Here is a 27,929-nt window from a genome sequence, read left to right as displayed (position 1 = left end):
AAAGAAACAGGCTAAATCTAAACAGAATGCACTGAATTTTTTTAATACCTACTCTCTTCACTGCAAATCATTTGTGGTCAACTCTCAAAACTTGAGTTATGTGGGGAAACGGTGCATTTATATCCAATAATTAAATGGCTAGCAACTATGTGATAGAATACTCAAAGTAAAATTGCTGCTTAAGATGGGTTATGGAAATTAAAATAAGAGTACAATGGGAAGGCAATCACTGAAAAGCAACAATGTCTGACTAGGATGGAGCAATTTCCAAGAAAACTAGAGAGATCAATTAATGCTTTACAAAAGAAAGCAGCCATTGCTAACTGCAGTTATGACAAGCAAAATGCTGTTTCCAGAAAACCAAATACAATGAACTACACCTTTGATATAATTCTTCCATGTCACCTTCCATGGTTCTACCTAGATCTCAGATACCAAAATTCTCTGGAGCAGGTAATAACAGAAACATGAGCATCTACCATATTCTTCTCCTTATCACTTAAGCACTTTACAGTATCAGTAGACTCGAGTCCAGGATCTACCTCTAACAAAGTGGCCCTAGTCCACAGGTTTTCAGCGTTAGGATGATGGAAAACCAGTATGCTGAGCCAGATGGCTGGCAAACACAGTACATTATGAGAAATAATGTTACAAAGAATCTGCATCTTTATAGATTTTATTTTAGAAATAAGTGAGATTTTTAATCAACAATAATTTCCTAAACATACTTAAAAGGAATTATGCCACAGTGGGCAGAACTCAGGGTTGCAAGTCAGACAACCCTGAGTTTGAATACTAACTCCACCAACCATTACTTGTGAGATTATTTGCAAGTTATTCAATCTCTTCAACTCCTTCTAAAGTGAGGCTAATTCTTCATTTAAGTGTGAGGAATAAGTGATACAATATATACCAACTTCATAAAACAGTCTATGCCTGGACACATAGTATATGTACAATAAATAGAAACAGATTATTATTTTGCAACTATGTGGAAATGTTTTTACATGTTCTCCAATATTTTATAAGACACAATCATTTGAGGCAAATATATACAAAGATGCAATTTTTAAATCTCTTGGAGCACAACCCAAATATCTATTGACAAATGAATAGATAAATGAAATGGAATATATCCACAGAACAGAATACCATTCAGCCTTAAAAAGGAATGAAGTTCTGATACATATGGATGAACATATGTATATAATACGGATGAACCTTGAAAACATTATGCTGGGTGAAATAAGTCAGACACAAAAGGACAATGATTGTATGATGCCGTTTATATGAAGTACCTAGAATAAGCAAATTCAGAGACAGAAAGTAGATTAGAGGTTTCCAGGGGTTTAGAGCAAGGAGGAATGGGAAGTTACTGCTAAATGGACAGTGCCTGTTTTGGGTGATGAAAAAGTTTTGGAAATGGATGGTGGTGATGGTAGCACACATTGTAAATGTAATTAATGCCACTAAATTGTACACTTAAAAAATGGTTTAAATACCAAATCTAATGTTATATAGACTACTCCAATAAAATTTTTTAGAACACACGCATGGGAGAAAAAAACTAGGAAATGAATGCATATCATTGAATTTATCATAAATAGGTTTAGGATAAATTCAAATTAGAAATTCTAGATTTAAAGAAGATTTTTTAAGGGAGGAGAAGTGTAAGTCTCAAGAACAACCAATCCACTTTAGCCAAAGTGAAACTGCAATGCAAATTCACATAACCCTAGATCCCAATCAAAGAATCAGAAGAGCTAGGCCCAATATTGGTTGGAATTAACAGATCCTTCCTGAACCATATCTTTGTACATCTTCATTTACCCAGTTTATCCAATTTATCAACGTCATCAAAAAAGAATCTTCACTGAAGCACACTGCATCAGAGTATGGTAGAAAGTAACCAGACAGAGTCAAAAGGTTAGGATCTTTGTAAACCTCTGTCCTGAAGTTAGCTATGTGGGCTTAAACTACCTTACAAAATAAATACCCACAAAACAGATTTTCTTTGAGGTTACACAGAATGATAATAGTCCTGACATGCTATTTAATTTACTAAACATTAGAAAAATCAAAGTACAGAAAAGCAAATAAAATTTTAAATCTTCCTTCAAATTTTCATATTTATTCTTCTATGCAGAACCAAAGTACACAGCCAAATTAAAGTCTTGCAACTAGAGACAATTGTTGAGATGAAGGCCATGCATTATTCATCTTTATAGTCTCTATAATATCTCCCATAGTGTAGTTCACATAGACCCTCATTAGTATTTGATAAGTTGCAGCAGTCTCATTAGTGCTAATATTATCTCAATACCTTCACACCCAACTAGTAATGAGAATGTAAACACAAGTTGTGAAGGAAAGTGAAATATCAATATTTTTTATCTGATCTATAAAACACTAGCACTTGGAAAATATTTCAGACTAGCTCCATCAACTTCATTTTACTAATGAAAAAGATACTACCATAATGCAACAAATTAGATCTTAACCACAAAAGGATGAGTAACAAATCTGTTTGGAAATTTTGCATACCCTATACAAATGACGCTTGGGTTAAAGCAGAAAACAAAACTGAAATTACAAATTTCAACAAAAATGCTACATATCTTTCCCATTTGACTACTACTTTTTTTCTTAATTTAGTAGCTATGCTTATGGGATAGATGAAAATTACCATGAACTGAAGAGGGAGGATTTTTTGTGTTCTCCTCCTATATGAAACAGCTGAACAGAAAACTAGTGCCTATGACATTCTGATACTATGTATTAAACTTGATAAAACCAGAAAAGTTTGAATAGTAAACTTACGTGTTTCCTCCTCACAATTTAAACAGGGAAGCAGTGCATTACATCAGTGAAAACATAATTATTAACACAGATGAACTTGGTAAAGATTGCCTGATTAATGCTGCTAAGATATCTGTCTTCCAAAATCATTGAAATGTATCCTTGTTATGGTCCAATAAAGTTTGAACTTATTTTTTTTTTAAATGCTACATATCAAAACCAGTAGGAAACAAGGAAAGCAGATTCAGAAAAAAAACTTACAGTGCTAAATATATTTATTAGAAAAACAGAAAACATGGAAAACCAAACCTTTCAATACAAAAAATAAAGGAAAAAAGAAATGAGTGACAGCAGAAAACACAGACTTGGTTCTTAAGAAAAAGGTACCTCTAAACTTTTAGCACATCTGGTCAAGGGAGAGGAAATTACACATTAAACATACACAATACTAGGAATAAGAAAGAAACGAGACTACAGATTATAAGGAGCCTAAGTCATTCTGCAAAAACTTCTGTGTAACAAAAGATACCGTGAGCATAATTAAAAGACAAGAAACAGATAAAAGATATTTTCAACATATATAATGCTAAAAGGATAAATATCCAGATAATTCCTACAAATCAGGAAGAAAAAAACCAGCAACCCAATAAAAAATGGGCAAAGGAAAGGAACAGACAATTCACAGAAAAAGAAACTAAGAAGCCAGCAAATCTAAGAATGATAAACGACAAAGAAATCAGGGCAATGCAAACTAAAACAAGGTGCCATTACCCACCTATCAGACTAGCAAAAAGCAGTAATTTTAATTATTAATCAGTGAGTGCTAGTGCCAATGTGGAGGAATGAAAAACTCCCATATTCCTTCTAATGTTAATGTAAATTGATACCACCCACCATCCTGGTGAACTGAAAATGGAGAGACCCTCTTCCAATTAAAGAAATTAAAGAAATATGAAGAAACACCCTTCTCTGCTCACTACCAAAACTCCACTAAAATGAGAATAAAATTTTTAAAAGACGTAAATACACAAGGACAAAGAGAATGGGAAAGGACACAACAGTATACAAAAGATTTCAACAAAACTGTGTGAGGTGGAAAAGTGAAAACATGAAGTAGAGCAGAGAAAGCTGAAATCTAGCTGCCTTAGAGGAGAAAACAAATCACGGCAGAAAAAGATCTGAATTAAGAAACAAGAAGTACCTCTGAAGACAGGAGTTCAGTGTGAGGCTGGAAAAGAATGTTAAGGATATCAAGCACAACTAAGATAGGGATAGAGCTTGCTAACTGGGGATAGTGGGGGTTGAGAGGCTGTGATAGGGTGTGCTAAATGCCAACCTACATCATCAGTTCACCCCTTCTTCCTTAGAAACAGAACCCCAGGATTTTTGGTAGGTATACGACTATCCATAAGAAAAACTCCTTTTCCTAGCATCCCTTCTATAAGGTGTTGACATATGACTGACTACATAATGGCCAGTAACAAATGAACAGAGGGCTTGTGAGGCAGTTTCTAGGAAACATCCTGAAGGTTGAGTCCTCTGCCTCCTTTGTCCCCTCCTCCATCCTGAAACAAGGGTATGACTGCTATCTGAAACATTAGAACAAGGACAATACTCGAGGTTTCATGGAGCAGAAAGCTGGAAGGAATCTGAGCTCCGATGAATTTCATGGAACCACCATACTAGCCTTGGACTGCCTACATGCCAACCTTTTACAGAGGAATAACGCATTTAAGTCACTGATTTAAACTGGGATCTAACAAATGTTAACTGAACCTAACCCTAATACAGGTGCCATACTAAAATTAAAGAGATAATGTGAAAGACTGCATACATGATTGCTGAAATCCCCAAGCTCCCTTCTCCTTTATGAAACTTCAAGAACCTGACAAGCAGACTTCCTCCCTCTATGAAGAAACTGATCACCACAGAAGAACAGATGACATCTGGAGTGTCTCCCACATGATCAACTTGGAGTAAAATTCACCAGTTAAGCTTCATCCAGGGGGCACTTCGAGTCAATTTTTAATGAAAGCCATTTTATAAAGGATACACCACGTAACTGAGTTTTTAAGGAATCATTATCATGAATATCATACACATAAGTACATATTCTAGAGAACTATAACAGATCATCTACAAGTTAATAAACGAACTCATCACTGAAGTAATGCATGGAACTGTGTTACCAGTACTTATTAAGCTAACTTCTTTCTATTCTTTAGGAATCAATTTAAACCCTCTTTTTCAAAAAGGTTATTTCAAAGTTCAAGTTAAAAACAGAAGTAAATTAATGATCAATTTACACAATTATCCAAACATTAAATTATTTAAAAATAAGATATTGATGTGAATGAACATCTGACCCCAAGCTTCTGAAGAGTTGAGACCAAATCTCATTTATGCAACAAGACTTTATCGTAGGGTTTGTTCATATACCCCAACCACGCTTTTTTAATATGACTAAAGGAAAATCCTCACTGAATGCTATGTCTACATTGTTTCCTAAACTGTTTTGAAAACTAAAAAATATGTTACATCAAATGAATGGATAAATATTCCTACATTAACTTAAAAAATGCTTACACTATGTATCAGACTAATAATCCTTGCAGCCCAATAAACTTATCACTAAAATTGACATCAAGGAGTCACAATCTCTCTGAGCCACCTATTATTCAGTATTCCTTCCTTTGGAAAACCAAACCTTCCCCAGTCCACACCACTTTTGCTTGCTCCATGGGGGATGAAGGAGTTAAACCCACCTGGTAACCAAGATATGGCAACTACATTAGCCCATTTCTCACCATTATAAATATGCCCAAGCCAAGTCAAAAGCCTCCCACGGACTTTTGCCAGTGCTAAGGAGAAAAGCATTTTCTTCTGTAAGATTCTGTGTGTTTATAGACCATTATAATTACCCTAGAGCGGCTGGTGGTCATCTCACCCATTACATAAACAAAGCTCACCTAAGAAACTATAACGGAGATAGGATAGCGTCCAGTGATACCCAAAACCAAAGATGCAATATTCCTTGAGATTTCAGTTACCAGAATAAGTCTTTTCTTAGCTTAAACTGGTTTAGTCTGGGTTTCTGCTACTTGCATCCTAAATACAGTGTTTCTCCCGTCAAACAAGGAGAATTTATTACAGGTAAGAAATGAGATCATTAACAAAGTAGGTCAAAGAACTTTTTAAACTAAAACTTTCTCTCGTAGTAACGGGGAAGTACCACAAAAGGAACCCTTATAAAGCACAGGAAAGCTGAAGAAGCATTTGCTAAATTAATAACAAATTCACTCTATTATGTGCACAACTGTTTGCGGACAAACTGATTTTAAGCATAGTTCATAACTGAACTCTATTATGTCACTCACGTTTAATTTCAAATAACTGTAGCTCCTTACCTTTAGAACTGTCCAACTCTGATTTGATTATGAAGTTAGGAAGATGGCTCATTTCAAGTGAATAATGTAATGACCAGACCCTGGTCGAGTGTCCCAATTCCCCCAAGGAGCTACTATTATGAAATCTAAATTTCCCCCAAGAAAGTCATAAGACAGTGATGCCAAAACAGGGGGAGGGTTTGGGAGAGCGATCTTCAGTTAGAGACCCGAGAAAGGTGAAAAAAAAACTAGTTCTGAGTAAATGTGGCGAGATCAGTACGTGGCTGGCTATTCTTTCCAAGTATCCGATCGATGGAGTTCCAACCAGCCAAGGGCTAGGGCGCGCCCGCAGAACTGGCGGGCAGGGTCAGTAGCCGCCTGCCGGGCCTCTCCAGCTCCACCAAGGAATGCAGACCACACCTACGTGCCGGGCCGAGGCAGGGCGGGGCAAACCGACCTCGGTTGTGGGCGTAAAGAAGGGAGGTGGGAAGGGAGATAAGAAGGGAGCCGGCTGGGGACTGCAGGCCCCGGACAAACACCCCCGCCCGGCCCTGCGCTTACCTTAGGAGCGTCTCCAGCGCGCCCTCGTGCTTGTCCAGCGGGCGGCCGAGCGCGGCGCGGCGCAGCTTGCTGAGCTCCTCGGCAGCGCGGCAGTACTGGGCCTGCTCCTCGCCGCCGCTCGGGTACGTCTGCTGGATGAACTTCACCAGCGGCTTGGCTAGGTCCACCTCAGAGGTCTTCTTCAGCTGCACCGAAATGAAAGTCGCCATGGCTACCGCCTTGGCCGCCACTAGGGCCAAAAGAATGGCGGGACGGCAGAGAGAGCCGAGGCGCGCGGGACACCGGACTGGCGGACCCGCGGACCAACGGGCAGACGGACGTAAGCTCGGCTTGCACCTCGGCTCTGGCCACTTCCGGGGGCTCTGGCGCAGGCGCACTCCACACTGGACGTGCGTGCCGCCCTCGGTCACGTGAGGAAGACGCAGCCGCGCTGCTCACATCGGCCGAGCTTGTGGTGGGCAGCTGGGAGAGGCCCTGGCTTCTTTCGCTTCTGGAATTTTCGCCCTCCTTCTTATTACCGTGGCGCGTGGACAGCGCGCTTTCCCGTAATAGTAACGGTTGCTCCATTCGAACAACTCCGCGGTAAAGTACTCCTGTTTCTGCCACCTGCAGCTTCGGGGTTATTCTGACTTTTGTTCATGCAACTAATACTGACGGGCTGCTGTGTACAAGAGCTTAGTGGACAGTAACGCTTGTAGGCCAAGTCCCTGCTATTGTGCAGCTTATACTCGGGTAAGGAAATACACACTAATCAAGTAAACAAAAGAAGTGTTGTGGAGGTAAAAACGGGATGGTTGGGATATAGCGTGTTAGGGCCACATGAAGAACTTAATTTAAACAAGATAATTGGAGAAGGTTTCTCTGACGTAGTGAACATGAAATGACACCTGAAGTTTGAGAAGACGCTTGATATTAGAAGAGGGAAGGAGTGGAGAGAGGTCGAGTAGCAAGGAAAAGCCTTCCATATGGGGACAGGAAATGCAAAGGCCCTACGGAGCAAGTACTTCTCATGTTCAAGAAGCAAAAACAAAATATTTGGCAAAAAACTTAAAAAGGAAGTAGAGAATGGAATGAAATAAAGTTAGAAAATTAAGCAGGCATCAAATCTGAACTTTGTAAGCCAAATTAAGGCATTTGCTTTGTATAACAAATGCAAAGGAAGCTGTAAATGGCATTTGAGCAACAGGGACATGACACAGTTTACATTTTTAAAGGCCACCCTGTGGATCAACCTGATACCGTGTTTCCTGATGGGATATGCGTTTCCTGACGGGATATAGTATGTAGTATATAATAGCATTTATGATGTATTTCAGGTTAAAAAAAAAAGTTTTACTTGAATTTGCCAAACCATCATAACTAACACACAATTTTTAGGAAATAGAAGGAATAGAGGAACAAACCAAATGACACCATAAGTAACCAAGCAAATCCAGAGGATGGAATATTCAGCAGGGTAACTGACCCTATCTCTTTGACAGTTCATTGTGGTGAAAAAAGGTAACTGTGCTCTATGAAAAGAAATTTAAGGAACTTAATATGTATTGGATCCTGGTTTGAACAGACCATCTATAAAATGCATTTTAGGAAAATTGAGGAAATTTGAATAGATATGTACTAAGTATTAGACAAGATGAAAATGTACTGCCATGAAAAGGTTGAGGAGATTAACTGAAAACAACAGGTCACTAACAGTATGTGTATTATCTCATTTTGGTTTAAAAAAAAAAAATGCTTGTATGTGTATTTATGTACAAAATAAAAAAATCCAGAAGGATATACCCTAAGGTGATTACAGTCAAAATGTTTGGAGTTGGAAATATGTGTTTTTGTTTTATTTTTCCCTTTTTTTCCTCTTTTAAAAGCATATATACTACTTTTGTCATAATGAAAGTTTATTTTAATAAAAATATTCTAGGTTAAATAAATAAATAAAATAGCCGCCCTGACTGGTGTGTAAATAACGTGTTAGAGAAAGACAGGAATGGAAGCAGGGAGGCAAATCATGAAACCATTTCAGAAATCCAGGCTATAGGTCATGAAAGCTAACATTAGCAGAAGTAGGGTAAGTTAATATATTTTTTAGTTAAAAATTGAAGAATTTACTGATGAACTTTGTAGGAAGGTGAAGAAAAGAAAGTGATCAAGGACGACTTCTGGCTTGGGGGCTGAACATCTGAGTGGCTGGTGGAATCATTTCCTGAAATAATTAAGACTGGGACATAAACCGGCTGGAGGGTGGGAGTGCAGGGCAGGATGTTTACATCCAAACATTCAAGTGGAGTTATGAAATTGACAAATGGATATATGAGATTAGAGCTCCAAGAAGAGGTCTGGATTGGGTGTCTGCATACAAATATTTTTAATCCTCCAGGATAATAAAATTAATTCAAAGAACTAGAAATGGGTCAGAAGTTACCAAGAGATATAAGATCAGCTAGAAGATGCTAAAGTATCTTGAAGGTTGACATGAGTGGTTAAGCACAAGAAGAGAGATTAACCTTCAGGAATATGACAGACATGGCATCTGTTCAGACAGGTGAAAGGAGGAAGTAAATGAACATAGATACAGTTAATTTTATCACTTAGCTCAGGGGAAGATTAAGGTGCTCGTCTCTGATGGAACTTAAAATAAAATCCAAACTCTTTGGCATAGCATGATCTGCCTCTGCCTATCTCTTCTTCATATTTTGTCATTTGCTCCTCATTTATGACTGTCCAGTCACATTCATCTTGTGTCAGTTTCCCAAACTCACCGAGATCTTTCTTTGTGCTTTCTTAAGGTGCTTTTCCACCTTCTTTTTTTTTTTTATGTTTCAGGTGAAATGTCCCCTTCAAATCACACCACCCCTTGTTAATCTCTAGCTCAGCTCATTGTTTATTTCCTTGGTACACAAAGCTTGCAAGTATTTTATTATCCATTGACTGGTTTTTGTCTGACTTCCCCATTAGAATGCAAATTCCATGAGGGCAAAAACTGTTTGTTTTCTATACTATTATATCCCCAGCACTTGCAGTAAATTTTTTTGAATGAATAAATTAGTTTCACTGTTTGTTTGTTTTTCCCTTCTTTATCCAGTTTATTTTTTTTTGGTGGGGGGGTGCTTTTTTTTTTTTTTATTAAATAAATTCAAAGTTATAGGAACAGTTGCAAAAACTATACAAACCCCATACACAGAACTCCAATATACCCTGACCCCCCTCCCGATACCCCAGTCCACCAACTTTAACATGCTGTCACATCGCTATTTCTTTCCCTCCCTCCCTCCCTCCCTAAGTTTCACTGTTGTAAAAAAAAAAAATTGGATTTCTACTACCAAAATAACACACCTTCCCAACAACAAGCACATCCTGTTAATTAAGCAGTAGTCCAGTGGTCAAAGAAGGAGGGTGTATTAGGATAGTCTAGCTTATGCTCTCATAATAAAACAATTTCAAAATCTCAGAGTCTTAGTAAGCATTTGTTTCTTACTCACACAAAGTCTAATATGGGGACAGGAAATCTGCAGGGTAACTAGCTGTCCTTCAAGCAATGTCTCAGCTATTCGACTATTTTGATCTTATAGTTCAGCCATTACAACATAAGAAAATTATGCATATACATAATATATAATTAATTTCATTTATCTTCATTAACAAAAACCAAACCATTAGCTTCATTGTATAAAAGGAAGAATAAATAACATTTTGATGACAATACTAACTCTAACTCATACAAGCAAATAGTTAAAGCTTTCACTATGTACCAACCAAAATAGAAACCAAGTGAATTCCATAACCAATCTGTCATTCTATTGTATATATTTACAGATGTCTTGATTCCACCCTCATAGAGTGTTCAAGAGAGAGTACATGGGAGGAAGTCTAGGAGAGCAATTAAGGGAAGTCCTAAAATGGCAGCTATACAGCAGGCCTAAAGTGCAGCCAGCCCAGATTAAAGGTTGGAGGGTTCCAGGAGGAAAGTCCCGTAGAGAAAAAAAGAAACGTTGGAAGGATTTAATAGAATACTAAATGTGATGGATCTTCCAGGAAAAAATAATTATTATAAGGAAGAAAAAAACAAAGACAGTAAAACTCTAAGGAAAACAAAAGTCTGTGCAAGTAAGGAAATAAAACCATAATACTTAGCTTGATATGCTGTTAGCAAAATTTACATAGTCATAATAAACACTGAATTTTTAAGGTGGTGCCTACCAAGTATCTACTTGGAAAAGTTCCTGTTTTCCCTTTGTAATTAATAGGTATTTTGTGGGAATATACTTTGACTTTATCAATATCCTCTTCCTCATCAAACTTTTTTCCACTACTTTTTAGCATCCTTTTATGATTCTTGCTTGAAACCATTGTTACTAAGATGTTTGCAAAATGGTGATTTCCTAATCCATCATTCCTCTTCCTATATTCATTAGGTATCATTTACTATAGGAACTTTTCTCTTCTCTATTTATTTATATCAGCATGTACTCATGGATTTTAATTTTATTCCATAAATTTTAATCCATTGCTTTCCTTATTTATTTTGATGCTCTCATTGCTTAAGATTTGGCCAGTGGGAGAAACTTCAAGCTGGTCCTATGTTCTTTTTTCATCAACATTTTAATTTAAAATTTTTCAAACACAGTGAAGAATGTTTCTTTTGCCAATCAGTCATTCATTCATTATTTCCCCCTTGTTTTATTTTTTATTTAAATACACAAATACATCAAGGAGACAAATAGTTTTCTGTTACTCATTGAATAGGTAATAGATGGGAATGAATGGATATTATTTAAATGATATCAAAGAATGTCATGTATAGCTAACAGCAAAATCAAAAGGAATAAGGAAGAAAAGGACCAAATAATTAAGAAAAAGGCAGTAGTATACTTAGCTTGGTATGCTGTTAGTCAAATTTACATAGTCATAATAAACACTGAATTTTTAAGGTGGTGCCTACCAAGTATCTCCTAGAAGGTAACCATTAAAACAAAAATATGGGCTTTCCTAAATACCAAAAATAAATAAATAAAAAGAGCAAACAGTCTATATAGAAAGACATAGTAAAAATAACAATATACTCAATAAATACAGCACAGAGTAATAGGACAAATTTGAGATCAAACAGAGCAATCATATAATAAATGTGGTTGGTAATTTAAAATCAACCATTGAAAGAGTTTTAAATTAACCACAAAGGAAAACCGAACTATAATAGATTATAAATCTGGACATACATTCTTCCCTTTCCTTCATCTATGACTTTGCAATATGATATTGCAAATCCTCCCATCAAGAAGGGGAGTTTGTTTCTCCACCCATTAAATCTAGATTGTCTATGTGAATTGCTTTGGCCAGTGGGTTTAGCAAGTGTGATGCAAGCAGACACTTGAGGGCATCAGGGCTTGTCCTCCTCTGCTATACTTGAAACCCTGTGACCTGTAAGTGTGCAGTCTACCCTACTGGATTGTAAAAGGCACATGGCCCCGTTACTGCCCTAGCCCTAGCCAGTAGTCTGCTGATAGTCAGATGTGTGAATGAAACTATCTTAGATCATCCAATCACCAACCAACCCACCAACAGAGCAAGCCCAATAGAGCAAGCCCAACAGTGATCAACTGAGCCATCCTAGAGTAGAAATTCCCAGCCAACCTACAGAATAATGAACTAAACAAATAGCTGTTATTTTAAGCTAAGTTTTGGTGCAGTTTATCTTGCAGCAAAAGCTGATACATCAACATTATGCTGCATACAAGCAACACACCCAAAACAAAGTGATTCAGAAAAGCAAACTATAAATGTATGGGCAAAGATATACCAAGCAAATGGAAACAATAAGAATGCAGGGGTTGAAAGCATACAGTTCGACCCACAAAGACATAAATGTGATTAAGGACACTTCTTAAGCTAAAGGTTAAACTTATCCAGGAAAAAAAAAAATGCAGTTGTAGCTAAAAGCTGCAATAAAGATAAAAGTGTTTAATATCTTTGTATCAAATAACCCAGAATATCTACATATCAAAAAACACAGCAACGACTATTATAAAAAGAAACAACAAGATTAAGTTTTTGTTCTAGTTTGCTAATGCTGCTGGAATGCAAAACACCAGAGCTGGATTGGCTTTTATAAAAAGGGGGTTTATTTGGTTACACAGTTACAGTCTTAAGGCCATAAAGTATCCAAGGTAACACATCAGCAATCGTGTACCTTCACTGGAGGATGGCCAATGGGGTTCGGAAAACCTCTGTTAGCTGGGAAGGCACGTGGCAGGCATCTGCTCCAAAGTTCTGGTTTCAAAATGGCTTTCTCCCAGGATGTTCCTCTCTAGGCTGCAGTTCCTCAACAATGTCACTCTTTGTTGCTCTTGGGGTGTTTGTCCTCTCTTAGCTTCTCCAGAGCAAAAGTCTGCTTTCAACGGCCGTCTTCAAACTCTCTCTCATCTTCAGTTACTCTCTCAGCTTCTGTGCATTCTTCAAAGTGTCCCTCTTGGCTGTAGCTCCTCTTCAAAATGTCACTCTCAGGTGCACTGAGTTCTTTCTGTTTGTCAGCTCATTTATATGGCTCCAGTGATTTAATTTAGACCCACCCTGAATGGGTGGGTTAACACTTCCATGGAAATTATCCAATCAGATTGATCACCCACATTTGGGTGGGGCACATCTCCATGGAAACACTCAAAGAATTACAGTCTAATCAACACTGATAAGTCTGCCCACACAAGATTACATCAAAGGAAATGGCATTTTCGGGGACATAATACATTCAAACCAGCACAGTTTTCAAGTAATAATTTCAAATCACTTGGCTAAATGAAGTAAAAGGAATATTGCTCAGGGATGGTTCAAAGAAGATACATTTGTGAAGCAAGGTACATGAATTAAAGCTGCTCTAAATAACAGTGTAATACTTCTTTCTGAGATGTAGCCTTGCAAATTATTGCAAATTATAGGGCAGATGAGAAAGTATGTATCTTCCACCTTGTGGTTAGGCTGTACTCTATAAGCATTAATATTTGTCCTTGGGAAATGGCGATTCAACAGTCACCTGCAACACAATTAGGAGAAGAGGCTCATCTACAATTCATGGTAGAAGTGAGTTCCCTAAGATGACAGTATTTGGAGTACCATAATCTACCCCGTACTTCTTATGGGACTTGAAGAGGCATACCTCTCCAAAGACAGCAGTGGCAGAGGTTCAAGTAGAAGCCCCCAGGGCTCAGCATACTTTGCCAGTGGAGTGTATGGAACCAACTGGTGTTTTCTCTAGAGCAATTCTGCAGTAAGATATATTCCCCCACCCTGATTTGAAGTATTAGAGGCCTACACTTTCTATCTTGTGAATCTACAACCACTCTTTGTTCTTTCTCTTAAGACCTAAATGATAAGTGTATGGCTCAGGCCTTAGATCATTAGTGTAATTCCAACTTTAGGCCCCGGTATTTCAGGGGAAAAAACATGACACAATTCTAGTTATTGAGATACAGAAAGAGGTTTACCAGAGGTAATTGAGACAAAAACTTCCTTGGTCTTTTCAAAGAATTTCTGAAAACTTTTCCTTAGATGTGGATGAGGAAAATTATCTCTGTGTCACTGTTCTTACTTGCAGGAAATAGAAATAAACTGTGGATAGTTTAAGCAGAAAAGGAATTTATTAAAGGATATCAGAGAGTATAGAGAATCTCCGGAAGGCCAGAGAATCGGGCCTCAAGGACACACAGCAGAATATATCTTATTGCAGAATTGCTCTAGAGAAAATACCAATTGGTCCCACACACTCCACTGGCAAAGTATGCTGAACCCTGGGGGCTTCTACCTGAACCTCTGCCACTGCTGTCTTTGGAGATGTATGCATCCAGGATTTCTTCATGGTTCTTGCATCTTTGAGTCACCGGGTTCTGTGTGAAGGTCTGTCAAGGATATTAAGAGAGGGAAATAGAATTTCTGAATTCCACATTGGGGCAGTGTATCAATCAGGGTTCTCCATAGAAAAAGAACCAAGATTTATTTTAAGAAATTGGCTCATGTGACTGTAGGGGCTGGCAAGTCTAAAATCTGTAGGGCAGGCTGGCAAACTAGAAAGTCATCTGAAGTTGACGCTGCAGTCTTGAGGCAGAATTCTCCCTCTTCAGGAAACCTCTTTTTGCTCTCAAGACCTTCAGCTGATTTAATGAAGTCCACCCACAATATCTAGGGTAATCGCCTTTACTTAAAGTAGGTATTAGCCATATCTATAAAATACCTTCACAGCAACACCTAAATTAATTGTTTGATTAAATAACTAGGTAATATAATTTAGGGAAATCTACACATATAATTAACCATCACAGAATTAAGACTCATAGGGTAGAGAACTCCCCACAGAAAAGTTGTTCAAGGGTACTTTGTGGCCAAAAAGAATGGTATATGTCCATTATATCTTGGTAGTTCTTAACAACTATCTTATGACTTTGGGGAATTTGACTTTAATTTTTTTTCTTTCTATATATTACATTGTGGCCCATTAGATGAATTTTAAGTCTCACAAAAAAGGGTATCATGTCTGTCTTCTTTACTGATGTATCCCCGAAGCCACAGGACTTTCAAAGAGCTGGGATATATGAACAGGGCTCATTTCAAAATGAAGAAGATTCCTCATTTTTGCCATGTAGCTATGCTATATAGAACTTCATCCATTTTCATACAGGTAGGATCCCAGTCATATCCAAACTGAATGACAACTTGGTTTTCTTCTGAAATGTCCACCTGACCCACCTACCACTCTTGTGTAAATAGAGGAATATGTATGACATTCTGATAGCTTAATTGGTGCACTTTGGCACTACACCAGGCTCCACAACCCACCCCAGTGCTTCTAGCATGGACTGACAAAGAAAAAGAGAGAGGGGGACACAAATAATTATCAGGAATGAAAGTGGGGCCATTACTACTAACCTTACAGAAATAAAAAGGAAAAGTATGCTGAACAATTATATGCCGATGTTCCAACCCAGCTTAGTCCTAAGACCAAAGAACACACCAAGCACGGAAGTAGACATTGGTTTAATTGGGACTCGCTGACAGGAGATGATGGTCTCGTGATTGCAGCCAGCCGTGGAAAGTGAACTGTGTGAAAAAGAGGGAGGAGTGCCAAGGAGAGGCTTATAAGGTTTGTGACAACGGAGTTTCTCGTGAGATTTGGTTACAGCAAGGTTTTGCGACATTTGGTTACTAACAGTGATCAAGGAAGGGGCGTTTCAATGCTTTGCTTACAATACCATTCAACCTGGATAAAATGGACTAATTCGTTGAAACATACAAATTGCCTAATTTGATGCAAGGAGAAATAGAAAATCTCAACAGACCTATAGCAAGTAAAGAGATTGAATCAGTAACTTAGTCTCCCAACAAAGAAAAGTCCAGGACTAGAAGGTTTCACTGCTGAATTCTTCCAAACATTTAAAGATTAACACCAATGCTTCTCAAACTCTTCCCAAAAAATAGAAGAGGAGGGATTACTTCCTAATTCATCCTATGAGACTAGCATTACTCTGATAACAAAAACAGAAAAAAAAAAGAAAATTAAACCAATATCCTTTATCAATTTAGATGCAAAACTCAAAAAAAAAAAAAAAAAAAAAAAACTACCAAACCAAAACTAACGTATACACCATAACCAAGTAGGATTTATTCCAGAAATGCAAGGATGGTTTCAGCATTAGATAATCAGTCATTATAATACACCACATTAATGAACAAAGGAAAAAAGAAAATACATGATCATCTTGATGCAGAGGTATTTAATAAATCCAACATCCTTTCATGATAAAAACACTAAGAAAACAAGGGATAGAAGGGAAATTTCTCAAATAAAGTCCATTCATGAAAAACCCACAGCAAACATTATTCCCAGTGGTGAAAGAACTGAAACATTTCTCTTAAGACTGGGGACAAGACAAGGTTGCCCAGTGTATTCAACATTGTGCTGGAACTTCTAACCAGAGCAATCAGGCAAGAGAAGGAAATAAGGGGCATCTAAATTGAAAAGGAAGAATTTAAATTATCCCTATTTACAGATGAAATCCTATCTATAGGAAATCCCAAAGAATCCACATGAAAGCTATTAGAACTAATAAGTTCATCGAAGTTGCAGGATACAGGATAAACATGCAGAAGTCAGTGGGTTTCTATACACTGATAACAATCTGAAAAGGAAGTCAAGGAAACGATTCCATTGACAACAGCATCTTTTAGAATAAAATACCTAGAAAAAAATTTAACCAAGGGGGTGAAAAGATTTGTACACAGAAAACTACAAAACATTGCTGAAAGAAATTAAAGAAGATCTATAAATGTAAGACATCCAGTGTTCATGAATTGGAAGACTTAATACTGTTAAAATGTCAAGACTCCCTGTTCTAGTTTGCTAATGCTGCCAGAATGCAAAACACCAGAAATGGATTGGCTTTTATAAAAAGGGGGTTTATTTGGTTACACAGTTACAGTGTTAAGGCCATAAAGTGTCCAAAGTAACATATCAGCAATCAGGTACCTTTACTGGAGGATGGCCAATGGTGTCCAGAAAACCTCTGTTACCTGTGAAGGCACATGGCTGGCGTCTGCTCCAAAGTTCTGGTTTCAAAATGGCTTTCTCCCAGGATGTTCCTCTCTAGGCTGCAGTTCCTCAAAAATGTCACTCTTAGTTGCACTTGGGGTATTTGTCCTCTCTCAGCTTCTCCAGAGCAAGAGTCTGCTTTCAAAGGCCGTCTTCAAACTGTCTCTCATCTGCAGCTCCTGTGCTTTCTTCAAAGTGTCCCTCTTCGCTGTGCTCCTCTTCAAAATGTCACTCACAGCTGCACTGAGTTCCTTCTGTTTGTCAGCTCATTTATATGGCTCCACTGATCAAGACCTACCCTGAATGGGTGGGGCCATGCCTCCATGGAAATAGCTCATCAGAGTTATCACCTACAGTTGGGTGGGGCGCATTTCCATGCAAACAACCTAATCCAAACATTCCAACTTAATCCCCACTAGTATGTCTGCCCCACAAGATTGCATCAAGGAATGTGGCTTTTTCTGGGGGACATAATATATTCAAACCGGCACATTCCACCCCCTGGACCCCAGAAAAACATATTCTTTCCAAATACAAAATACATTCATCCCATCTGACACCAGGACTCAATATCACAAAACTTAAATCATTTCAGTAGCAATAGGTAAGTACAAGATCCCATAAAAATCAGTTATAGGCGTGGTCAGTCCTAAGGCATACTTTTCCTTTAGCTATGGATCTATGAACTTAGAAAAACTTATGTGCTTCCAATATACAAAGGAGGGACATTCATAGGATAAACATTCCCATTGCCATAAGGAGAAAGAGTAAGGAAAATAGGGTTAACAGGACCAAAATAGTTCCTAAAACCCACAGGAGAAACTCCATTAGATTTCAAAATCTGAGAGTCATTAACAGAAGGATGTTGCATCCTTGGGGCTTGAGAGAGTGGGAATCTAACCCTTTCTAAGGGACTTTGTGGCAGCCCTTTCCTCTCCAAATGCTTGGGTGAGTGCCCCAACATATCCACACATTGGGGAGACCACCTCCTCGGCCCCACCCTCCTCAAACATCGGGGCAGCTCCCGGATTCCTTTCCATCTCCCGGGCACACGCTTAACCCCTTCAGAACAGTGGGGTGGCAGCCAGGCTCTCTCCAATTCCCTGGGAACGTGCTCCACCCTCTTTGGGGCCCGGGGTGGCAGAACTCTTCCTGAGCATTGAGGTGGAAGGCCCACCCTCGACCTCTGGGGCAAACTCACCCTTTCTATGCACGTGGGCTGCTCTGCTCTCCCAGCCCGAGATCTCTTGACTCCAGACCTCAACCTCCGTGGTTCTGTCTTTGAAGAAATTTTTCCTTCAATTTGTTCCCTGTCTGTCTCCTCCATTCCAGACTGGCAATGGCTCTGTCTATAAAAATCTCACAAAAATTCTGTTGGCTTCGCATGAAGCACACAGGGGTCAAAGCCATCAGACGATAGAACTTTCCACAAATCCTTTCTGGATAAATCCATTTCCATCTTGGCTTGTACTGAAATGGCAATCATGTTTGGTTAAATCTTCACGTGGGGCTGTAAATTCTGGAATTTCACCCCCTGGAAGCCCATAATTTTCCAAACCATCAGCTTCTGGTTTCTTTGAACCCAAATTCAGTTCTAAGTTTATCTCTCTCTGCTTGCATTGTACTATAAGCTGCAAGGAGAAGCCAGGGTACATCCTCCACATGTAGTCTGGAGATCTCCTCAGCTAAGTATTCCAGGTTGTTACTTTCAAATTCTTCCTTCCATCTGACACCAGGACTCAATTTTGCCAAATTCTCTGCCACTTTAAAACAAGGATCACCTTCCTTCCAGTTTGCAACAACAGATTCATCATTTCTGCTTAAGGCCTCATCAGAAGTATCTTTAGAGTCCACATTTCCACAAACAGTCTTTTCAAAGCAGTTTAGGCCTTTTCTATCAAGCTTCTCACAGTTCTTCCAGAATCTTCCCCTTATCCATTTAAAAAGCCATTCCAACATGTTTGGTATTTGCAAACTCAGCAGCACCAGCACCCCACTTCCAGTACCAAAATCTGTTCTAGTTTGCTAGTGCTGCCAAAATGCAGAACACCAGAAATGGATTGGCTTTTATAAAAAGGGGGTTTATTTGGTTACACAGTTACAGTCATAAGGCCATAAAGTGTCCAAGGTGACATATCAGCAATTGGGTACCTTCACTGGAGGATGGCCAATGGTGTCTGGAAAAACTCTGTTAGCTGGGAAGGCATGTGGCTGGCATCTGCTCCAAAGTTCTGGTTTCAAAATGGCTTTCTCCCAGGACATTCCTCTCTAGGCTGCAGTTCCTCAAAAATGTCACTCTTAGTTGCACTTGGGGTGTTTGTCCTCTCTTAGCTTCTCCAGAGCAAGAGTCTGCTTTCAAAGGCTGTCTTCAAACTGTCTCTCATCTGTAGCTCCTGTGCTTTCTTTAAAGTGTCCCTCTTGGCTATAGCTCCTCTTCAAAATGTCACTCTCAGCTGCACTGAATTCCTTCTGTTTGTCAGCTCATTTATCTGGCTCCAGTTGATTTAATTCAGACCTACCCCGAATGAGCAGGCCAACACCTCTGTGGAAATTATCCAATCAGAGTCATCACTGACAGTTGGGTGGAGCACATCTCCATGGAAACACTCAGAGAATGACAATCTAATTAACACTGATAGGTCTGCCCACACAAGATTACATCAAAGATAATGGCGTTTGGGGGGACATAATATTCAAACTGGCACAGCATCAAAGGACAGTATCAAGAAAATGAAGACAACCTACAGAATGGAAGAAAATATTTGGAAGCCATGTATCTGATAAGGGTTTAATATCCAGAATGTATAAAGAACTCCCACAACTCAAAAACAAAAAGACAAATACCCTAATTTAAAAATGGGCCAATGATTTGATTAGACATTTCTCCAAAGAAGATACACAAATGGCAAATAAGTATATGAAAACATGCTCAACATCTTTAGCCATTAGAGAAATACAAATTAAAACTACGAGATACCACCTGACACCCACCAGGATGGCTATTATTTTTAAAAAATAAGTAAAATAAACTGAAAATAACAAGTATTGGTAAAGTATGCAGAGAAATAGGAACCCCCAAACATTGTTGGTGGGGATGTAAAGTGGTCCAGTTGCTGTGGAAAACAGTTCAGTGGTTTCTCAGAAAGTTCAACATAGAATTACCCTGTGTCCTGGAAATTGCACTCCTAGGTATATACCCAAAAGAATTGAAAGCAGGGACTTGGACAGGTATCTGTACACCAGTGTTAACTGCAGCATTATTCACAATAGCCCAAACAGTGCAAGCAACCAAAGGGTCAATCAACATATGAATGGATAAACAATGTGGTATATCCTTACAATGCACTATCATTCAGCAGTAAAAAGAAGTGAAATGCTGGTACATACTACAACATGGATGAATCCTGAAGACATGTTGAGAGAATAAACCAGACACAAAGTACAAATATTGTATAATGTCTCTTATAGGAAATACTTAGAATAAGCAAATTCATAAAGACAGAAAACAGTACAGTGGTTACAGGGAGGAGGCGTGCAGAGGGGAGCTACTGCTAAATGAGTATGAGTTTTGACTTGGGATGATGAAAATAGTCTGGAAATAGATAGTGGTGAAAGTTATACAGTATTGTCAATGTACTTAATGTCAAAGAACTGTCCACTTAAAATGATTAAAATGATTTTTATGTTATTTATATTTTATCACAATTAAAAAATAAGTATTTTTTGTTAAAAAAAAACACTAAAGGAATTTTTCATTTCTTGAAGGTGTGTAAGTTATTACTCATAAAATTGGCTAGCCAAGTAAGGAAGCATGGTTAGGAGAATCAGATACACTTAGATTTCTACTCCGGTACTTTCACAATAAGTAAAATAAATAAAGCTTTATGACTGGGCAACTTCTCTAAAGCACAGTTTTCTTCTTTACAAAATGATGCTAATAATAATGCCTACCTCATTATTTTGTTGTGAGGATTAAATAATATATGTAGTGGTCCGTATAGTACTTAAATGTAGCTAAATGTTTTGCGCAGCTAGTAAATGTATTTACTATCTTTACAGTTCTTTACTGATTTTTCCAATTTCTTTTATTGGTTATTGACCCACTAATGTTTTCTACTGCTTCATGAGTTAATTTTTATAGAGATGGTCTTTTATGTGATTTTGTTAGCAGGTTGGCAATTTTGAGCTCAGTTATAAGTGGCAGGCAATAAGCTAGTAGAGAGAGAGAGAAAGGCCAAAGGAGTAAAAGGGGATAATTGATGAATCCAGAATCTAGGGGGAAATGGGACGGGTAGGGCCAAGCACCCAGATTCACATGATGTCTTGAACAAAGGGGCACAGCTGTTGAGAATGGCAATTAAAAGAATGGATTGGGATAAATATGGAAGGAGGCAGAAGAGAAAAGGAGGGAGGTACATGATATATGTCCATTCTAATTATTCAACAAAAGCACTTTAAGTTAAATTTTTTGGTGTTAAACACTGTAGAAAATGTTTTTGTTTTTCTAAACTCTATTATCATAATATAGCATTGTATTTTGAAGTAGCTACTTGTGATTGATGTAAAAACAAAAACTAAAATGCAGGCCCTTCCTAGAAAGCTTAATGTGGGTCAATAGACAGAAGAGTATAAAGCACATTGAGAGAAAGTATAAGCCAATTTCCTGACCATAAAGCATGTCAGGAAAATACTTAGAATAAGAAAATTCTGGGTATTTTTATCATATAGAAAGGGCTGACATTCTTTGTAGGAATGGAATCACAAAATATATATTATGGCCATGATGTAGTTATTAAACAGATATCCACAAAAATACTTAAAGAATACATTGGGGGCTGGATAGGCGGACTGGTAGCTGTTAGGGCAGCAGTGGCAGCCTCTGGACAGTAGTCAGGCTCTGTGGCAGAGTCCGTGTCAACGCCAGCCGCGGAGGTGGCACCATGGGCACCAGGTAAAGGAACCTCTCCGGAGCAGGGGGCGGCTGGGGGAGGGAGGGGTGGGCAGCCTCTTGGCTGCTGCACTTCTTAAATTTTTTCAGGTGCAGCAGCGGTGACCCCTCAGCGCTGATGTCTCTGATTCCCGGAGTGACGACGGCCACTGCCTAATGTGGAATGCCAGCTCCAGAGAAGGCCCCGTTGTTGGAGGAGGGGCAGCCACAGACCCACCAGGAAGTTGCATTCACTGGCCCAAGCATAGAACCCGAGATCACAGACACCACTATTCTTGCTTCCTTGAAGGAGCAGGAACTTCAGTTTCAACGACTCACCCAGAACTGGAAGTGGAAAGGCAGATTGCTGCCAGTCAACTAGAAAGATGTAGGCTTGAAGCAGAATCAGCAAGCATCACCAGCACCAGCTCAAACGAGAATTCATGTCCTTGGAGCTCAACAGATGTTGCAAATAGTGGTGTAAGCAAACCTCGAGTTTCTGACGCTTTCCATCCTGACACCTATCTCATTAGGACAGAGCCAGAGCAAGGGACCCTCTATTCACCAGAACAGACCTCTTTCCATGAAAGTGAGGGATCATTGGGCAACTCAAGAAGTTCAACAACAAATGAATCCTTATTCTATACTGGATACCAGGAAGCAGGGGTTTCTACAACAGCCAGAATGTGAGCAAGGCAGATAATAGATAGCAGCATTCATTCATAGGATCAACTGATAACCTTTTGGTTAAGAATTCTAGAGTTAAAGAACAAACACTGGTTCAGCCATCAGTAGCCAATCCAGCCATGAGAAGAGTTAGTTCAGTTCCATCTAGAGCACAGTCTCCTTACATTATCAGCACAGGAGTGTCTCCTTCCAGAGGGTCACTGAGAACTTCTCTGAGTAGTGGATTTGGCTCTCCATCAGTAACTGACTCATGACCACTGAACCCCAGTGCATATTCTTCCACCACATTGCCTGCCCAGGGGGCAGCCTGTCTGTACTTGGCACAGAGACCCACCTCCCCAACAGCTGTATGATAGATTGGGTCCGTCTCCTCCCCACAGCCCTCCAATCCCAATGGACCAACCTCTCAATACCAAACCACCACCAGAGTAGGATTCCCACTAATCCTGATGGATGTACAGACTTGAGTAGCTTCACCATGCCAAGGCTAGGTAGGGTCATCGTCCCCAAACACTCAAGGATGACCACTGTATCACAGCATCTGGGAACTTCATTGCAAAGGACTGGTCATGACATGGAGCAATTTGGACAGCAGCAGTATGACATTTACGAGAGGATGGTTCCACCTGGACCAGACAGCCTGACGGGCTTACGGAGTTCATATGCTAATCAATACAGCCAGCTTGGGCAAGACCTTCATTCATCTGTGTCTCCCAACTTGCACATCACTCCTATATATGAGGGGAGAACCTACTGCAGCCCAGTGTACTGCAGCCCCAACCATGGAACCATAGAGCTCCAAGGATCACAGACAGCCTTATATCACACAGGTTCAGGTGTTGGAAATCTGCAAAAGACCTCCAGTCAATGAAGTACCCTTACATATGAAAGAAATAATTATCCCCTGAACACAACAGCTACCTACACAGAGCCCAATAGGCCAATACAATATCGAATACAAGAGTACAATTATAACAGGCTTCACGCAGTGCCTACAGATGATGGCACCACAAGATCACCTTCAATAGACTGCATTCAGAAAGACATCATGGAGTTTGCTTGGCATGATCATGAGCTGCCTGAAGTCATTCATATGCTGCAGCACCAGTTCCCCTTGGCTCGGGCAAATATGGAAGCCTACCTGCAGCATCTGCTTTGGTGACAACAAAGTGAAGATGGAGGTGTATAGGTTAGGAGGAATCAAACACCTAGTTGACCTTTTGGACCACAGAGTTTTAGAAGTAAGAATGATTGTGGTGCTCACCAAAACCTGATTTTTGGCAAGTCTACAGATGAAAATAAAGTAGCAATGAAGAATGTTGGTGGGATACCTGCCTTGTTGTGGCTGTTGAGAAAATCTATTGATGCAGAAGTAGGGGAGCTTGTTACGGGAGTTCTTTGGAATTTATCCTCATGTGATGCCGTAAAGATGACAATCATTCGAGATGCTCTCTCAACCTTAACAAACACTGCGATAATTCCAAATTCTGGATGGAATAACTCTTCTTTTGATTATGATCATAAAATTAAATTTCAGATTTCACTGGTTCTGCATAACACAGTAGGTTGCTTGAGAAACCTCAGCTCTGCAGGAGAGGAGGCACGGAAGCAAATGTGGTCCTGTGAGGGCATGGTGGACTCACTGCGTATATGATCCACACATGCATGAACATATCTGATTATGACAGCAAGATGGTGAAGAACTGTGTGTGCGCCCTGAGGAACCTGTCCTGTCGGCTGGAACTAGAGGTCCCCCAGGCCCAGCTGCTGGGACGAAATGAATTGTATGACTTACTAGGAAAAGAGTCTCCCAGCAAGACTCTGAGCCTAGCTGCTGGGGAAAGAAGAAAAAGAAAAAGAGGACACCACAAAAGGATCAATGGGATGCAATGGGATGGAGTTGGTCCTATCCCAGGACTATTGAAGTCCTCCAAAGCAGTTGAGATGCTGTGGCATCCATCAGTGGTAAAACCAGTCTGACTTTTCTAGCAGAAAGTTCCAACCCAGCCACCTTAGAAGGCTCTGCCCGATCTCTCCAGAATCTCTGCTGGCAACTGGAATTTTGCAGCATACATCCAGGCGGCCATCCGAAAAGAAAAAGGGCTCCCCATCCTAGTAGAATTTCTGAGAATGGATAATGATAGAGTCATTTCTTCATTGGCAACTGCCTTGTGGAATACGGCACTAGATGTTCACAACAAAGAGCTCATAGACCTGGTCAATCAGCTGCCTGGTGGCAACGGCCTCAGCATACTGTCCAACGAGACCATGGCAGCCATCTGCTGCACTCTGCATGAGGTCACCAGCAAAAACATGGAGAATGCCAAGGACCTGGCCCTTTTGGGAGAGATAGAAAAGCTGGTGAACATAACCAGAGGCAGAGGAGACAGATAATCTCTGAAAGTGGTGAAGCCAGCAGCCCAGGTTTTGAATATATTATAGCAATATTGGGAACTCCAGAGCATTTTAAAAAAGGATGGGTGGAATCAGAACCATTTTATTACACCTGTGTCAACATTAGAGTGAGACCGAGTCAAATCACATCCTTCCTTGTCTACCACCAACCAACAGATGTCACTCATCATTCAATCAGCATCAACAGCTGTTTTATAGTCAAGGTGGTTCCAACAGAAAGAACTTTGATGTATACATATTGTATTTGCTGTCTCCTCATAGCTATGAAGATCCTTATTTTGATGATCAAATTCACTTTCCAGCTTCTACTGATTACTCAACACAGTATGGACTGAAATCATCCACAAATTACGTAGACTTTTACTCCACTAAATGACCTTCTTATCAAGTAGAACAGTACCCAGGGTCCCCAGAAATTTGGAGATAATACTTTCCTTACAAGATGCTCGGTGGAGGAACTCTTTCTTTCTAATCTTGTTTGAATTGAGGTGAAAAGTCCATCTTGCTGATCTGATAGTGAAATGTGAAAATGAAATGGAAGGAACAACTGAGGAGCCTTTTTTTTTCTTTTCTGAGGAATTATCAGGAAGTGAGGAAATCGTTGAAAGAGAGGAGTTTCTAAGCTCTATTTAGATGTTAGATCTAATTACTTGTAGATTCTGTAGTCTGGTGGAGGTGTGGGCAATGTGATGAGAAGTTTGAAAAATGGGTGAAAATTAGATGGAGAGTGAGTAGGTCAAATCAAATTAAAGATGATTTTTTAATGTGAGTAAAGTTATATTCTGATAGTTTGTACAGAAAAAATAAAATGTATGCCCTTCATGTTTTATTGCTATTACTGAGTGTCAAGATTGTATGCTATTAAGTCTTGTAAATTTCTTTTGTTGATGTAAATATGGAAATGCCACATTGGTTAAGTGCCATGATTTATATGGAGTGTGTCATTTGAAAAGAGATTTGCAGAAACTGGCAGATTAGAAAACAAATGGGAAAAGAAACTGTTAGAAATTAAAAACAAACTACAACATCCTTTGTTTTAAAATGAATAGTGTACCTTTGAAGCCGAAAGTCCTGTCTGGTATAGCAACTCCAGGCCCATTATCTGCCTCTTCCGTAAGACACTTCACTGCCATTTTCTATTCACATGGAAGAAAAATAAATGGGGAGATTTCATCCCTAGGGAAAAAAAAACAGTACATTGGTTGTTTTATTATATACTTAAAATAGCAAAACATAAAATGCAAGAGAATACTTTTTTTTTCACATTTAATTCATATCAGCCTGTTAGAGATAAGACGGACACATTTAAGGTTTCCTTGTGCACAGATTACCAAGCCTCAAAAGATCACATCTGCTAAAAACCAATGGTAGATTATAAGAGTATATCAATAAATGTTAGTTGGGGAGTAATTTCCCATTATGTATGTTTTGTTATATGCTATGGGTTGATGCATGTTATATAACAATAGTAATTATCAACTAACTTAGCATTCTTACCAGTTTCACAACTGAGGTTAAATCCAAACAGAGGAGCAAGCAAATTAATGAGTGAAATGGATGAAAATGGGAAATCTTTAGTAATTCAGAAGACCAACCCCTTTCTTTATGCATTAGAGTAGGACTTTTTTTTACCCGAATTTAAAGGAGTAAGTTCACTCATTTTTCATGTATAGTGATAGTATGACATCCAACACATACCTAGCCTTAAAATTAATTTAGAAAAATGTGCCATTGTAATGAAAGAATATAGAACAAGGCAAAACTGAGTTGACATGCTAGCTTAGTCATCTAGCTGGATGATTTTAAGCAATTTATTTAAATTGTTAAGCCCCAGTGTCCTCAGCTGAAATTTGGGGGTAATACTTTCCTTACAAAGCTATTGTGAGGATTAGAGATAATATTTAAAAAGAGATTTATAAAGAATGTGATTGTCAGATTTGTGAGCCATTGGTTGGTTCCCACACATGGATACAAACATCTTGGTTTTGTCAGGTTAATTGAGGGAAAAGAGGCAGCAAAACTGGTCCCTGGGTCTGGAATTCTGGACAGTTGTGCATCCCAGGCTGCAAGAGAGTATTAACTCTCAGAACTGTAGCAAGAGAGTTGCAGTATTGGGTACCCTCATGTAATGTGTCCTAGTTCTGTGCCTGGCACATGGTGAGAACTCAATAAATATTTTTTGTAAGAACAAAGGGAATGAATGAAAGTGCTGACATGTCAAAAGAAAAAAAGTCACCAGCATAATCCAAGCTACAGGTTTATTGAAAGAAACTGCTCAAGCAGAGAGATCTCAAACTGGGGAAGTGGAAGTGAGAGTCTCAAGATAGCAGGTGAGCAGCCTCTATGTTCTGGGAAGATGGCAAAGACCTTCAAGCACCACAATTTAGTTTCCATGCTTGTGATGGTTTGGAATTGCATGTACTCCAGAAAAACATGTTCTTAAAGTTAATTCATTCTTGTGGGTGGGAACCCATTATAAGTAGGACCTTTTATTTTTCCTTGTAATTTTATTCAGATATAGTCATATACCATGCAATCATCCAAACAGCACAGGCAGTTGTCCACAGTACCATCACACAACTGTGCA

The 27,929-nt window shown here is 39.1% G+C and overlaps 1 protein-coding gene, 1 non-coding gene and 1 pseudogene across 3 annotated transcripts in view; 2 read left to right on the top strand and 1 right to left on the bottom strand.

Moving 5' to 3' along the window:
• Positions 1-7,106, bottom strand: part of LOC119542288 (programmed cell death 6 interacting protein) — a 126,679-nt gene extending 119,573 nt beyond the window's left edge. Inside the window, exon 1 of one of the 2 annotated variants that reach the window (XM_037846913.1) lies at positions 6,747-7,106. In XM_037846913.1, coding sequence (XP_037702841.1) covers positions 6,747-6,955 — 209 coding nt within the window. In that variant the 5' untranslated portion in view covers positions 6,956-7,106. The remainder of the gene's footprint in view (positions 1-6,746) is intronic. The other variant, XM_037846916.1, reaches the window with a different exon arrangement.
• Positions 2,620-2,750, top strand: LOC119510673. The gene has a single exon (XR_005211996.1). It is a non-coding gene; the product is annotated as a small nucleolar RNA SNORA29 (small nucleolar RNA).
• A 49-nt stretch (positions 7,107-7,155) lies between the features above and the next one.
• LOC119542282 lies at positions 7,156-26,359 on the top strand (annotated as a pseudogene).
• The last annotated feature ends 1,570 nt before the right edge of the window (positions 26,360-27,929 follow it).

The sequence above is a fragment of the Choloepus didactylus genome, chromosome 1 (assembly GCF_015220235.1).
Source record: "Choloepus didactylus isolate mChoDid1 chromosome 1, mChoDid1.pri, whole genome shotgun sequence".
Taxonomy (NCBI): domain Eukaryota; kingdom Metazoa; phylum Chordata; class Mammalia; order Pilosa; family Megalonychidae; genus Choloepus; species Choloepus didactylus.
This window is presented reverse-complemented; position numbering and strand designations above follow the sequence as displayed.